Here is a 16,882-nt window from a genome sequence, read left to right as displayed (position 1 = left end):
TTTGTGAGGGTCTTTTTTGAAACAAACAACTTTACTCCAAGGCAGAGCATAGAGCGATTTTTAGGATGGTGAATTTTTTGGAATTTCAGAACTTTTCTGAGACTATGCCATATTCAACTTTTAGTTGAACGACCTTCTGACACTACTTCAGGAGGTCTAATGTCCTAAACTAACCCCTATCTAGCACTACCAGGGAGCAGGGCATGCAACATCTCGGTATTATGACATCTAACACCACCATGGCTAACCGCAGCAGAAACAACAGGTTATTTTGCCACTTTAAACTGAAAATACACGTAAAGACACTTGGCCAAGCAGTGGAGGACTGTGGATGTGACTGGTCTTCTTCAGATGAGGCAGTTCTAAGCCATGTGGATGTAAGACATCCTGCATCACTTAGACTAGGTCCCACCAACTGCTCTGTGGAGATGCCATTAGCAATACAGACATAGGTAACGGGAAAAGGAAGTCAGAAAGAAATCACTCCATTTTTTGAATGCTGTATTTTTTAGGGTTCAGAGAGGTCTCTGTTCACTCTCTGCTTCAAGCATCTCCATCTTTGCTGAATCATCTGCTAGTTCATTGAGCTCTAAGAGCTAAATCCACACCTGAAAAAATTAGGAACACTAAATTCCAGAAATAGGAATTTATGGGGATTTCTAAATCTACATGTCTTTTGTTGAACACCTTGTAGAATATTCAGAAACACTTTATTGTTTAACATAAAAAGTGCTTGTTACTCATAGCTACAAATGTCCTTGATGTAACCAGTCATTCGTCTAACAGCATGAAGCTGTTGGAGGAAGTGAGACTAATTACTATTGCTTGGAACAGGAATGCTACTTTCTGTTTCCTTTCATTGATGAAAAAAAGAAATTTAATTTTTAGTTGATTTAAATGCTCAGCTATGAAATAAAATATATTGTCTCCTTCTTATAAAACATGAAGTAAAACCATCTCAATCTCCCAAGTAACAAAAATAAATGGCTGTAGCACCTTTTGTTTCTTTCTTTTTTCTTTTTTCTTTTTTTTTTTTTTTGTTTTTATTTTTATCAGTGCACCCAGCAGATTTACAGAAGGGTGCTCTTTTCTTGGCTCAGGGGAATCTGGGCCCAATGTACTCCCTCATTTGTTGAGGGAGAGCATCTGAGTATCACATGCAAATAATGCTGGAGTGGAACTCTGTCCTTGTCTTAAAAACTACCCATTGCAGAAAATCCTTAAACACTAATTGAACAAATTATACAGAGTAACTCTGCAGCCTTATTGTTAAGGTACTCAGAAAAAAAGGAGAGACATGAATGTGCGTCTGTGGTGTGAGCTAGGAGTCTGAGCTACCATTATAATCAATGGAATTAGATTTTTATTCACCATAAAATAGCTGCTTATGGCTCAAATAATTTCCTTAAACATAGCTGATCAATGATAATCAGGTAATGTAGAAACCATTCTGGTTTCTAGTTACTACTCCAGGGTGTTGCAGATCTGCCGTAGGTCCTGAGCCATATCTGCCAGTCCAAAATGGGTATTCAGTGTATCCTAGAGCGTCTCATATGGCAGTAGGCACCTATGTTTAGGCAACTGCTGGCTGGTCAGCTGAACAGCAATTTGGGCTCCACCGACTGTAATGACCCGCTGCCTGTGACTCCAGTGGGAGCGGGGACACCTAGTTCACTTGTGCACACTTCCATTTAGGTATCTGGTTCCTAATCCAGAGATCTTCTGTGACAGTTAAAAGACCGTTAGGATCTTTGTACGGTTGCAAACTTATCAAAATTTTCAATGAACTAACATGGGCATTCATGTCAGATCAGTCCTCTCTTCCCTAACTCTTAAAATGCCAACAACTCTTCAAAACAAAACAATAAAATCTCCCAGTGGTAACAAAGTGCATCAAACTCCCCCGGTAAATGGTGGAAAAATGGCTTCAAATATCGGTTCCCTATATCCTATATATCCCTATATATCTTTTTTTTGTAGTCTTCAGAAGTAACACTGCATTGCGGCTGAGAGCAGAGAGAGGGGGCTGGATGGGAAGGGAAGGGGCTGTTTGTCAGCTACAGAGTTCCTCAGACTCAGGGAACAAAGCTGTTTGCAGTAGGACTGAGATAATTCTAATTACAACTGAAATTAATGATTCTATCCATTTGCCGCCTTCTTTATTTTACGGATTTTTACATTCAGTGCAAAGTCACATTAGTGTCTGGATGAGAATGACCTTTTTTCCCCCTCCTTCTAGAGCAATTATTAAATTAAGACCTCTTCACTAAATAGAATCTCTGCATTTTCCCTGAGTGACGAGTCTAGTATTTGGATCTATTCCAAGGGAAATTTCCCCAGGTAATTTATTTTCAAACCTGATTTCCTCTTCCACTTCAAGGAACCCTCGGGATGTCGCCTTAGGAAACATGTAATAAGTTGTACAACATATTTTCCAAGGACTGTTGATGTGTGTGACAGCTACTAATGTGTTGATAACTGGTCTCTCCTAATCTATCTGTTATGGGTTTTTGCTGTGCGACCATAGACCTTCCCATCTTGTTTGGTAGATCCCTGAAACTAATAGGAGGAAACTCATCCAGTTTTTCATGGAACAGAAGGGTACTGTAGCACGGTTGTTTTTTTTTAAAGCTCTGTTAAAGTGATATATTTAGGAGGTATGAGGGGAAAGAACTGGGCAGTCCTTTATTTATCTTCCCAACAGGTGCAGCATAGGGAGGCACAAAGGCAGCATTTGCTAATTTCAGTTTTGCAAAGTACAAAGCACCCTCTGGTCTGCTGAAAGACTGTTCTCTGCTTTCCTCTGGAACTCAATGAGTTTTTTGTTTTAGTGTGACAATATTAATTATTTTTCCTGTGCATAAATACACTGCTTTTTGCACAGGGCGGACAAGCTTTTCAACTCAAGTAAGAACAACAGTAAGCCAGATCAATCTTGCGTTATCCTCCTACATTACTGTTAAAATAAAATCAATGCATTATATGAGAAAATAAAATCAATGTAGTTCCTTCCATTTACACTGTATAATAATGGTGTAAATAAAACAAAATGTAAAAAGTCCAATATAAATTGAGTTTGGGGATTTTTCTTTGCCAGTGTAGGGTTTTTTTTTCAATCAAATTAATCTGCTTAGAAAAGTAGTCTTAAACTTAAGCAATGGAGGTGGAAGGTCAAAGAACAAATCTGAGATGGTATCTCAGATATGGTATCTCAGAAGGAAGTGTGGGAGCAACACTTAGAAATGAGCAATGGGAGGGCAAAGACAGTCTAAGAACAACTCAGTTCCCAGCGTGCAACAAGATCTGTGCAGGAGGACACAGCTCCGCAGGGCTCAGGACAGGAGCGCGGCCCACCATAAGGGATCTAGTTACAACAGTTAGGCGTAAGTTTGCTTTCCATTTGTGAGGGCTTTAAATTTATTCACTAGAGGTGATGAAGAGAAACATTCTAAAGAATTGAGAGGGAAAATAAGATAAGGGGTTAGGGTTTCCTCCTTCCCTCGCCCACCAAAACTCATTTACCTGTGACTTCAATACAGTGCTTGTAAATGATATATGTAGGCCTGACTTTGAGTGTGATTTGGCTCCAAGACTGAAGGTAGTTAGAAATAATGGGAATGCCTTTCAGTCAGTCCTGCAGAGGGGCAATGATGGTGGCAGAAGATCGATGTCTGTATGCTTTTCTTTTGCGTCGCTGAAGCATGTATCTATGCAGCAAGGACAGCAGCAGCTGCAGTGCCCAGTTTGGTGCCATAATAAAACGATTATACAGGTCCATTCTTCTGCATGGAAAGTGTTAAGCAATGTTATACAATGTTCATGTGCTGGGTTCTTGAATTTTCAGGAAAACTTTCCATCAGTAGTGTTAATTTTGACACAAGCCAAATCCATATACTGAAACAGGATTTCCATTTAAATATTTTTCACCTCTGAAAAATTGTCTGACCTTGAAAAGAAATCTAACTTTGATTGAGTCTTATCCAGCCTTGGTACTGAGATTGATTTCCCACAGGAATGCTGCTCTACATGTCTCCTTACATGAATTATATGACTAGGCTGACTTGTTTGACAGTGCCTATTATCTTGATACACCAGACTGGGGTATTGTTTTAAATATTATAAATATAAAGCAACTATAATTGTAGAAGAATCATACAATGAAACAAAACTGGTCATGTTTAAAAGCTCATAGAAGTAAAGGCGGTTTCAATCGGGCTTCTTCAGAGAGAACAGTGTTACTGTATCTCCAAAGCAGTCTCTACTGGTAATGTCTGTTTAACCTCCTTTCACAATTGCTTCATGCTGTAGAGATTGTCCTTCTAACAGACAATATATGCACAGTTTTCTTCACAACTTTTACATCCATGCTGTTTACAGACCGAAAAAAGTTTTACTAAACCACTGTCTAAAGTAGACACACTGAGTTTTAATTTTGATGCCTTGCCAATATGTGGATGCCTCAAGCAGTATTAAAGCAGAGACTGCAAACCCTTAGAAAATTAAGTTGGCAGACAGTTGATAAATGCTTTGGCTTAAAATTCAGAATGGTTGCTTAACTCATGGCCCTGAGTTATTTCCTAGGTTGGGGAAAATAAATAAGGCAAATTTACAGAGCTGCCTACTGGGGACTGACTTGCACCTGTCCCTGTGGGATGATGCCCACAAATAGTTTGAAACCATTCCTCTTGAGAGTCTTGGCACTTTTACAAGAGCATATCCAAATGCCGTGGCCTGTGACAGTTTAAGAAGGCACCTAATTAATGAGCAGCTCTTATTCTGAATATTGGTTAAAGGAAAGGGGAGAGAGGAAAGACTGACTGAGTGATTACAAATTACAGGAAGTAATATGAGGGAGGTTTATTTGATTAGTCACCAGGAAAACTAAAGACCATTAAAATTTAAATGTGCTGGTAAAGGTATCACAGTCCTATCCTAGTCATCCACTGGGGTCGGTTAACCCATTGATGTAAACTTCACCTTGTGAATACGAAATCTTGAACAGGCTAAGACAAAACTACCTTGCAACATCATGACCATACACTCCAAAAAAGCCACAGCTGATGTAATACATAGGACTTCAACTTTTTAGGAGTACAATGAAGGCCTTAAATCATTAGTCATGGAAGCCTGTTTCTACAGTGACAAATTCCATCAGGCTGAAGTGCTCCAGCAACCTTCTCTAAGCTGAGTGGTGTGTTTAGTTAGGTGATCCTATTTGTTAAGAGCACGTTGTGAGGCTACACTCTCACCAAGTCAGGAAATTTCTCACTTTGGTAATCTAATAATCTTGAAATAGCTCAAAGAGCATTTGGCCTGAAAAAAAAAAGCCTGGGAGCTGGCTCCAGCACTGCCTCTGAAAAATCTAGCTATGTACTTCAGAGACTTCAGTGACAAAAAAATGCAAAGCTGAGATTTTCTTAACATTTCTTAACATAGTGTTAGCCAGTTTCTGATTTCTCAGCTGCTTGCTCTTGTATATGCTATTTTTAACTGTCAGGGCCTGTGAGAATAAGCGATATGGGATAATTCATGTAGATTGCTTGTTTTGGACATGTCAGAAGAATAATGCTTAGATGCCCATGTGATGCAGCAGCCTTAAGCCTCTGTTTTTAATCTGCTTTCTGTTGTGGTCTGCCAACAATTTCCGCAAAGGTTTCTCAGAGAGGCCTTCCAGTGGTGCCTTCCAGAATGTAATCAGTCCAAGGTTCACCTTCATTGATTAATTACCTTTGATCCTTCACACCTTGGAGATTACCTTGAGAACAGGCATTTGAAGGACATGTGAGGTTCTGAATTCTTATTGGTAGAATTAATGTGAGTAGTAGCAGTGGTATTGTACTATCATTGGTACCGAATATTCCTGCAGCTAATATGTAAGTACTTCTACTTACTATACAGGTACTGCTGCTGACTCAGGTGAGTTCTTGATCAATCAAAAATCTTTAGGAAGCAGCTAATCTCTTAAGTACAATAAGATAAACCTGTTATCACCCTGGTCTACTGGCTGCAAATAAGCTGGGTGCAATGAGGAACAACCAGTGTACAACCTGTGCGTATCACTTTTCCAGAGCTCATTACTACTTGTGAACTCTAGCTCTATCAGGACACAAGGCTTCAATATTTTTTATGTTCCTGAATATTGACTCATCAAAAACCACATTTATTCCACTGTCAATATAATGTTGTTCAGAGTTACTAAACTTATTTTGTAACACAACCACGGAGTTGCATTTGTAATCACTGCATTGTAAAAACATCTTTGAAACAATCTAGGCTTAAACAGAATAATAACCTTTAGAAACATGGGCATCCTGACAGATTTTCTCCAAAGCACATATCTTTTGAAAGTACAGAAATATTTTAGGGTTTTTTGTTTATTTGGCAGCCACAGAATGCATTCTGATTAAACTGGGTAATATCCAGTCAAATAGCAGATCAAGTAAAAAGGTCACTTAATACATGTGTAAATCATTTGAATTACAAATAAGACACTCTAGAAGGGGCTTGGCTCTAGGTTTGATATAGAGGATTAGGCTCTCGTATTAATTCGTGCACTTGGTGTAGCTATTTTCAGAAGGATACTTCATCCATCATTGTCCTCGAGCACTAAGGAGGGCTAGTAAGTAAAGTGATCACATTGGTCTGTCAACACTTAAGATTCAGTTGTGCAAAAAGTTTAGTTTTCATATGCCCCCAACCCAACAAGGTGCTGAAACTGCCTAATGCTCCTGATAGTTGCTTTGCTCTTGCCTTCCACAAAACCAGAAAATATTTCAAATACTTTTAAAATAAAGCAAATGCTGTTGATAGAACAGTGTTAAATCAAATGTACTCATTCAAACTACACACATGGGCCTATCAGATCTTTCAGAATTGATGGGAAATAAATGCTATTTAATGACTTCTGTACTTTCCACAAGATTATCTTTAAGATTAAACTCAGTTTTGCATTTGTTAATATATTTGGCAACTTGTCTGTATACCTGTTCTTTGGCAACACTTGCAAAGCATATACAGTTTGCACATTTATGGCTTTGCAGAAGCTATGTATATTGTCAATGCTAAACAATAATCACCAAAAATTCTTACCAAAATGTCTAAATCTGAAAGAAAAATAAAAGAAGGGCTACAAAAAAAATGTAAATATAAGAAGCTTATGTAGCTTAAATTTTAAAAATAGTAAAAAAAAAATACTAGCTATTAAAAAGTTATGAAATAATGGACTCTGAAGATTTTATGCCTCTTTGGGTAGTCTCCAATGGACAATTTCTGTATCTTGCTAGCAGAACACATACTCAGTTTCTTTGCTATGAAGGGGCAGTATTACTGCCTTTAACTAGCATTCTGAAACATAAAATAATAATTTCTGTAATGTGGCAAATTGTATCGTTGCAGTTTGACCTGTACAGCAAAACTTACTACATTCTTCAATTATACTTTAGACACATAGGATATATTTTCATCAGAATCTTAAAACTGTTTGATAAACACATTGTTTCTATTCAATAACTTATAAAGCTTTATGAAAAGCATATCAAAATGCTGGCTTTTTAAATTTTATCACATAAGAAATGGTTTTTCCCTGTTTTCCAGAGTCTAGATATCTTAGCTATAGAGAAAGTACTAATTACACTAAAAAAATCCCTCAGTCTTTAAAAAGTGAATACAGCATTTGCCCAATCAAGTAGTTTTGCAGTATCTCTGCAAGCCATTGTTTATTGACTAAAACAGTTGGAGGCAAAACAGCTTTGTGCTATACCTCTACCTGAAAGTAATTTCTTAGTTTAAAAGGTCTGTGATCTGTAATGATACAATGATGTTACACAGCTACCACTCTTAGATATTATATGTTGCTGAAATACGGAAGATGGTCTAAAAACTGTTTGTGTGTGTGTGTACTCGTAATTCCTGTAATTAAGAAATCTTGAGGTAGTATTTGTTATGCTTACCATCTTTCTTGGTGGGTTCCGGCATTGTTACAAGAATTCTTTATTTCCAGTGAGTTTCAGCCTTTCAGATGCAGTAAGTAGTAGCCCCAAGTCCAGCTGAGAGAGTATGCAGATCAGTGTGACAAGCAGAGGGTAAGAAGAATTCCTCTGCTTTATATACTGCAACTGAAATATCAATCAAAATAGCACCTCCTCTCTTTTCAATGCAAACACTTTGAAAATTGACAGTTATGGGAACCCCTCTCACATCTGTTGTCTGCAGCCTCTGCTCCCTTGGCTTTTGGAAGGAATCTCTGCTGCATTGCATGGGGCTGATGAGAACATCTATAACTTTCTAAATTCAGCTGCACTGCTTGCTCTCTGCCTCTCTCTCTGTAACGTGCAGGCACATATACACACACAGATAGAGGCTGAAAAGTGACTGCCATGCTATTAAAGAGCCCCTTCCTGCCTGCAGAACTTATAGGAACTACCTATATACATTTACACCTTTTCCCACAACATAAAAGGGACAAATAATTATAGACAGTATGCCTGCAGTGAAACTTCATTTCTTTGCTTTAAGAGAAAGCAGTATGCAAAGATGCAGTGAGGAGTACTTTGCAATGTGAATGAAGAAAAAAGGATTATTGTGCTCCTGCTTGGAGCAGCGAAGTATCTTCCTTCTGCTTACATTTGCTACACTTTCTTGGGTCCTTTTCCTGTAGCCATCCTAATTTTTGCTTTTGGTAGTGTTCCTTTCGGCACTGCTACTTCATTAACCGGAGAGGTCACTGCTGAGAGATGAGATACTGTGTTTTCCACTCATCCAGGAGATGCAACACTCCTTGCTTTTGCCAAGCCAGGAAACCAGACAGAAGGAATGGAAATCCTATCTGTAGCACACACACCGAGCCACTAAACTAAACCATGGGGCTGCCCTCCTCCTTAACTCCTACTTAAACTATGAATATGTAGTCAATAAAAATGCAGGTGAAGTCAATCAGGGGGTGCTAGGATTTATTTTCTTATGCCCTTTTAGGATTTTGAGACCAAACTGTAGTGTTTACTGCAATAGATAAAGTGGTCATCAAGGGTTTCATGTTATTAAAATACATGTTTATATCATTATCACGTATCAATAAGAATCAGGCTAGTAGACAGACTGCTCAGTGTCTAAATACACCCAAATGTTATAGTAAACATATTTTATATCTTTAAATAGGGGTTAGAAATGGAACAGTGGTCATGCGATTGTTTATCCTGTGGCCAGTGCATGATTGTTTCTTCTACAATCTGTTTTTTTCTGGCTATTTAGCCATTTTATTTCCATCTTACATGGCAAGGGCGTTTCATTCCTATTTTTTTAAAGAGACCAGACTGTCCTCTGGCTTTTTCTGCTTTACTCATTGTGGTATTTTATTATTTGAGTCATTCATGTTCCTGTAAAATACAGAGAAAGGCAAGACCCCTGCCTGCAAGGATGTAAACAAGGAATATTAAAAATATTTTCCTCCTTTGTTTCATATCACTAGGTAAACCTCCTTATATCACTGAAATAATTCCTGTCCTTGGAAAGTAAACAGAGTGCTACCCTGAATAGGTAACTGGGGATTTTGTTCCTCTGTGTATACGAGTGTGGTGGCAGTAGGGAATCAGTGCGTGAACAGACCTAATGACATTGCAGAGATAATTTTTTCATGTTCCTTGTTCTACTCACATGCAGCAACCGAGCACTGTGATACCTGGAATAAGAGGAGGATGAAGAGTAACTGCTGATTCCAGCATGGTGTTTCCTTAGTGTCCCCTTCTAAGACAGGTGTCTTTGCATTTTACCCATCATGTGCCAAGAGGTGCCAAGAACTACGTGTCTGGAGATTCCTGTTAATACAAACAGGATTAAATATGGTCACGGTCTAGCACTGGATGGGTTAGAGAGGACTTCTATTGCAATCTGACAGTGAGAAAGGATTGGAGACCAGTGCTTATCCTTGCAGCCTTAAAGAGCTTCCTTTACAGGAGGAGGAAAAAGGATATTAAGGAAGACATAATCTAACTCATAGAGCACTTTCATGCTACTAAATAAATCAGTACTGAGACCACTCACAGGCCCAGAGGCCAAGTGAAAGTGTGTGGTTCTCATCTGTACAGCAAAACTCCTTCTCTACCCCAAAAGCAGGAGACTGCAGCCAAAATGTACACAGGGAATGGTTGCTAGCATGTGCCTGAGCTATGCTTAGGCATAGGTGGGAGAGTGCTAGCTGGCTGGAGCCAAAATGCTACCAGAGAACATACTAACCATCCCCTAGCATGGATAGTCATGGAACAACATCTGAACTTGTGCTCTAGCCCTGCTTTATTTATGGGTATAGACATAGCTAGAAAAACTAAATTGTCTTCATAACCTCTGCTAGGCAACAAGGGAGGAAGATGGGTTATGGGTAGAAAAAAATCATGAAATACTATAGTTGCTTTGTGGTGTGTGGAGAGATGTGTGTTTCTTGAGGTCTCTGTTTTCTAAAGGCCAGCTAGCTGAGAGTGCAAGCAAAAGGCTCTCTATCTGCATGAAATAAATTGAAACTGTGGAGCAGCAACTATCTGGAAATTGTCTTATCCTTTCATTCTTTCCTACCCTTACATTATACTTGTATAATTAATTGCATTTCATGTTACATTCTCTTCTAATCTGATAAAAAAATCCAGTGTTGCAACTTTCCTATAATGTATTTTTTAATAGTATTACAGAAGATGCCACTGGGGTAGATTTAGACCATGATATTTCAGTGTACCTTAGCACTAGCAGTGACAGAGAAAGCAGTTTATTTCCCAAGAAAGTAAGCCATGTTTTATTTGTTTCAGTCTAATCCCCAACTGAGTCCATGACTCAATCACGTACAGATACTCTATACTCCAATCTAAGACAGCTTAGTCATTTCAGTTTATTTTTCTTCCTGCATAAATGTTGTCATCATGTTGACCCCATCTTGCTTATGCTGTAACAATTATTAGTACATTGGTGCCATTGGATAGATGTCATTCAGAGCTTGCCTTCTTATACTTCTCCATGTTTGCAGAGTGCATGGTATCACCAAGCTTGTTTTATCACTGCATACAAGAGAGGTGTTGATTTTGGCTAACAATTGTCCAAACTGCTTTAAGACTGATTAAAAAAAAGAAGGAAAAAACTGAAAAGAAGGAAATGTCTGACTTTTTGCGGGGGGTTGTTTTTGTTGTTTTTTTTCTATTCTAAGCTTATGCTTCTTGGATCACAGAGATATCTAAACATGCTTACAATTACCCATCCACCCAACCTGTAAACTTTGTTAATAAATGCATTTATCTATTCATTCTGTGACGTTCAGATTTTTAAGCATTTTTTTCCCTGCAGTCCTGCTCTGCTTCCCTGTATATGGTAATCAGCTGATTTGATTGCAACTCATCTTGTGAAGGAGCTGAGCCAGAAAAGGAAGCATTTAGCTCCTCTTTGCTGAACACACAACTCCCGAGCAAGTGAAAAGGCCACAAACCACCTTCCAACTCAGCCACCAGCCCACTTGCCAAATGACTGAGCCAGACCCTTCACAGAAACCATGAGATGGAAAGAGCTGAGCTCCACCTTGTTTCTAGCCCACCTCCTGTACCTCAGTAGGTACAACTAGATGCTGTGCCATCCCCAGCCATCCTTTCATTAACTAATCCTATTGCTAAAATCACCCCTGTTTGCACAGGCTGCCTCATGTCTCTGGATGGAAACATCTCTTCTCCCAGCTTGATATTCTCCTTCTGTAAGTTAGCTTGTGACCTTGCATTTTGCCCTTCCATAAAGGGAACATCTTCTGACCAAAATTTATCCTCATTGCAGTGTGGCTTTTGTGTACCACCGTAAGCCCTCTTCTCAGCCACCTCAGAGGCCAGACATGCTAAGCTTTCTGAGCCTTTCCCTTCCATGCCTGCCCCAATTAATCTTCTGCAGTCTCTTTCCAAAACATGAGTATCCTATTTTAACTCTGTTCAGCTCCTTGAGCAGTTTCCAAAGAGCAGCTAACCAAGGCGTCAGATAATTAAATCATTCTCTCTCATCTGTTTTTAATAAATTCCCTTGGTCAAACATCCAAACCCTTATTTGCTCTTGCAGCTGCTAGATCTGCATCCATAACTTCATATTTGCTGCTATTCCTAGGACTGAACTCCCTCACTTACTTCAGGCTCTATTCTAGTAAGTCACTGTCTGTTTGTTACCAGAGAAAAAATTTCATCTTGTCACCAAGGCAAAGGATCAGGACATTCCCAGAAGACCTCAGAGACAAATCTTTAATCAAACCTTTTAACCAAATGACAGTTTTAGTCATAATAGTTTTAGGCAGTCCTGTGAGTAGCAGGGAGTTGGACTTGATGATGCTTATGGATCCCTTCCAACTCGAGATAGTCTGATTCTATTTAAATTTTTTCCACTGAAAGGTTTTGTTGATATTGAGAAAAGCTGATCAATTGAAATAAGAATGCTGGACAGAAACAGTCAGTTTAGATGAGAATGGGAAAGGATTCCCAGTCTACACACAACAAAATCTGGAAATAACCCCCAAAATGCTGGCATGTCTGTGTGTTTTCTTTGAAAAATAAACAGCATCTTGGTTTTGTACTAGTAAAGAATCCAAAGATTTGAAATCTTACATAACAGAAAATAATTTTCCAACAGTTTTAATATTTGGAGATTTGGAGACTTTAGGAAATAGTTATTTACTGAGCCCAAGGATGAAGGATAAGAAGCAGATGGAGCCTTTCCTCCCGTCAGGAGCAACCATACGCCCGCTTCTCCAGGAGAACACTGGAATGAGGTTTGGCAGTGCCCAACCCCATTCAAGTCCCCTACCACCAGGCACAAGGCCTGGAAATCCTGTTCTCCATGTCTGCAGCAGAATGGCATCATAGTGACTTCATTTGGTGCTCATTCTGCTTTTGCCACATATTCTATTTAAAATAGGACATTATAGATGTTGGTGAATTTACTTCTTTTGATATCACTGATAGTCTGCAGAGCATTTTTTCTTTTCTATGAATAACAATAACAAAACACGCTGGCAAGTGGAAGACTAAAAATGTACAACTGAAAAATGCACAACTTCTGCTTTTGCAAGATAGGCAAGTACCTCAGCATGGAAGAATGCTCAATCTCAGGACATCTATTACTTTTTAAGTCCCCATCTAATTTGTGAAGGTGGTCCTCTTTGTCTGACAACTTTGCTGAACTTATTGGTGTTGATGAAAGACACCTGGATTTACCTGGGCAGCTCAGTTTAATCACAGCCTTGCACTGTGGACCTGCCAGGAAGAAAGACCTTCTTACTCTGTCATGCACTCTACTTTTCTGCCATGTAAATGAGACATGACCTTGGCTGACAACTGATGAGAAATACTTTCTGTATAGATGTAGCATCCACAAATGGGGTCTTACTCTATGTAGCAAGACGAAGGAAGATTAAACTTTAAAGCCTAGATTGCATTTTTTTTCCAAGGCAGTCGGCTTGGAGACACTTCAAGGCATGTACAAGATGTCGTTGACAGATAAACACCACTTGTCAGCTTTACCTTCTGCCTTACAATGACCCAAAGGGTGACATTACTGTGTAAGCAACACATGCCCATGGTGTCCTGTAGCAGTCGGAGTGTTTCCTTTCTGACAGTAAATTCCAGTGCACTGAGGCACTCGGCACCAAAGTCAAGAGCTGGTCCCTAGGTCAGGGCAGCAGGAAAAATGGCAGGAGGAGGGAGGAGAGCAGCTTCTTTCTGTCGACTGCTTGGCTGGATCAGTCAGAAAAAATTGGGATGAGGGTTGTCAAGAAAGGAAAAGTGATGAGAATTTTGCCACTGACTTCAAGAGAGCCAGAGCTTATTTCACAGTGATTGTTTAAGAGAAAACCTGAAAGAGGACTCCACAGTCAGGAGAGGAGGGAGACCCTGCAGCCCAGGTTTTTGTTCTTACCTCCACAGGTGAAATTGTGAGCAGCTCCTCATCTCAACTATGCCTGGGTAAGCAAGACCCATGCTGGGGTTTACATGCTCCACCATCACGAAATCTGTCTAACGATGAATGCCTGATGCAGTATATCAAACCAGAGTTTTGTGAGTCCTGATTTGATCTGTTCGTTAAACATGTGAAATTTTCTGCAGCAGCTTATGAAGAGCACATGATTTGCCTCAGCAGATTATGGTGCATCACGCTGGTATGGTGTCTCCAGCATTGGCCAATGAGACCTGGCATGAGGAAAACACCTGTTCATCATTATAAACCTAAGATTCTGATTTTGACTTCTCTCTCAGAATTGCATTTTTTGGTGTTTTCTGACGTGATTATAGCGTTTCACCATTGAACTTGGTGGATTAATTTAAAAAGATGTTCAGTGCATTTGGCCTGTCTTATTAGAAGTCTGCAGAATTTCAAAAACACGCCTGTAGAAATTTAGCCCCGGAAATTCCTGAAATTCATAACTATCCTACCACAAATTCTTCTGAATTAATTTTTCCTAGTCCACTTCTCTACTGGATACAATTACATGTTCCGGTGTCAAAATTCTGAAGGCATGTCTTATACCCAAAGATGTACAACCTGTATTATGGGAAATGCTAGCAAAAGCTATTCCAAGTTAACCTTGATTAACTTTTCTGAGACAATTTTAGAATTATTGCAATGACAGAGGCAGACTTTGTAGTTAGTGCTTAAACAATACCAGTTTGCTGTGTTAAAATTGTCACAAGCCTCCAACTGAAAGTTTTAGAAATAGATTTATACTAAAAAACTTCATTTGGCCTCCTTTAGAATTTTAAATACTGAAGTCTTAAAATTTTTAATACTTCACAGAGGTAGATAAATATTTCAATGGTTCAGAACTAATGATGTAAATCCAAGTGCCATAATTTATTAACACTCAAAGAAAAGCATCCAATTCCCAGCCTTGAAGGGGCTGAAAATAAAACTTCAAAAATCACTTTATCTGATAGTTTGGAAATGTTGCCAAAGTGCCTGTTCCCATTCAGATTGCCACCACTTAAGCTCGCCCTCACTATATAATGATCGCTCTGTGAAGGTATTTAACAGAAATACATTCAATTTCCAGATGTCCAAAGGAGTTCATAAGCAGCTTTACCTTAACTGGGGCATACCTGAGTTCTTGCTTTGTAAAGTGAGGAAGATAACCCGTTTTTTTACCCTACAGCTTTTGTTACACCTTCTTTGTTTCCTTAGAGAGCCTAAAGAGTGTGCATTAATACCTGTTTTCACAGTGGAACCTTAATCTCAGTTGCTATTATAAAATGTTATGACTATTTACAATGCCTAAAAAATACTGCTGCATATGAAAAGATGGAATAAAAGGTATCAGGTTCTGGGGCTGCTATTATCTTTTGTCTATTAAATCACATATTCTTAGCATAACTGCAGTATAATTATAACGGTATCGTACACCCGGCTAATTCATTTGACATATTAATGGTATAGTTTCCTGATACACATAACCAGTGCCACCGCAGACTGCTGCTGTCAGGATAGGCCCATTCTCCCCTCCCTTCCCTCTTCCTTCTCTCTCAGCCAGAACATCTTGTTCCCTTCCTTCTTGTGCTGGACCTAGTGACTATGCAGGATGAGTCAGTTCAGCTTACTGGTCTGAGGGAATCCTACTCATTTGGAGCAGCAGGTACTTCATTTCTGCTGGCTTAGCTGAAGCGATATTCTCTAGCAGCTCTGTGATCATTAGATAGGAGGCAAAGGGAGCACACAGCCACAGGCAGGGGTGGGACTGTCCCTCTTAGCTGCAACCTACACACACATAGTGTTAGGTTTAATGGGAAATTATACCCTCGTTCTGTCCAAGGTCCACAGTTTATAAACATCCGTTTCCTATTCTGGAAGATAACTGAGATACGTGTGAAGTACTGCATATTGATCTCTTAATTCCAAAAATGTCTGTTGAGTGGAGATAGATTTTTCTTTAATTTTTCCTTTTTTCCTTTTTTCCTTTGTGTTGGGTGAAAAAAAATCAAATTCCTTTCAACCTTCCATGACCAACTGAGAGGTCCCACTGATCCACTGAGTAGAATGAACATGGGCTGCAGGGGACATAACTGCAAAGGCAGCACCATCCACTGGGAGCACAAAGCAAACCTGTAATAACAAGCCCTGAATCTCCACTTCAATGGAGGCCTTCACCTTCTCACTAAGAAACAAGGGTTGTTCAGTTTTTGTCATTTGCTCTATGAGCCTGACCAGTCCTCATAGCTTTGTGGTTCCCCCTGAACTCAACGGATGCTGAAGATTTACCTTCTTCCTATGTACATTATGTAATGAAAGGAACAGCACACTCCCTTTCTGTGCTAAGAAATGTCATCTTTTATGTAACATACTTAATGTGACTGAATGACAGGAATGTGGTGGCACCACCCTACCTTCACTTATGAACATCTACTGGCTTTGACAGAAATACAGTGCCAGTTTCTACCAGTCTTTGTAATCTCTACTCACACTGAGTCAGCACTGGGCTGGAAATCAGTGATGTCTTTTAAATGAGTGATGAGATTTTCTTGGGGAAAACCCTGTATGTAAACATTCTTACTTGAAGTTTTTGGACAACATCCAGCATGAATTTTAATGATAGCCTGTAACTCAAAAAGTCACATGAAGTGGTAAGATTAAACACTAAAAAAGACAAAAAGACTGTTAGAATCAGGTAACTTATTGCATTGTGTTATTAATAATTAATATTATTAATATTCAATAAATATTAATAATATTACTGTATATGCATAATGGACTTGCTGCATTAATTAAACTTAAAAAACAGCCTGATGAAAGTAGGCTAGAAAGAATATTTTATATGTAAAGGAATAAACAGAGACAAGTCATGGGACTTGAAGACCCACATGAGGTATTGAAGTCAAAGAACATGACCCACATATATAACTCT

General features: G+C 39.1%; 1 protein-coding gene across 1 annotated transcript in view; it reads right to left on the bottom strand.

Moving 5' to 3' along the window:
- MYBPC1 (myosin binding protein C1) overlaps positions 1–16,882 on the bottom strand; it is a 122,726-nt gene that overhangs the window by 73,204 nt on the left and 32,640 nt on the right. Inside the window, exon 3 of the mRNA XM_080393565.1 lies at positions 9,674–14,180. Within this exon, the coding sequence (XP_080249691.1) occupies positions 9,674–9,716 (43 nt within the window). The 5' untranslated portion in view covers positions 9,717–14,180. The remainder of the gene's footprint in view (positions 1–9,673; positions 14,181–16,882) is intronic.

Source organism: Falco punctatus (genome assembly GCF_963210335.1).
Source record: "Falco punctatus genome assembly, chromosome: 6".
Lineage (NCBI taxonomy): Eukaryota > Metazoa > Chordata > Aves > Falconiformes > Falconidae > Falco > Falco punctatus.
The sequence above is the reverse complement of the archived record's forward strand: the minus strand, read 5'-3'. Positions and strand labels throughout refer to the sequence as shown.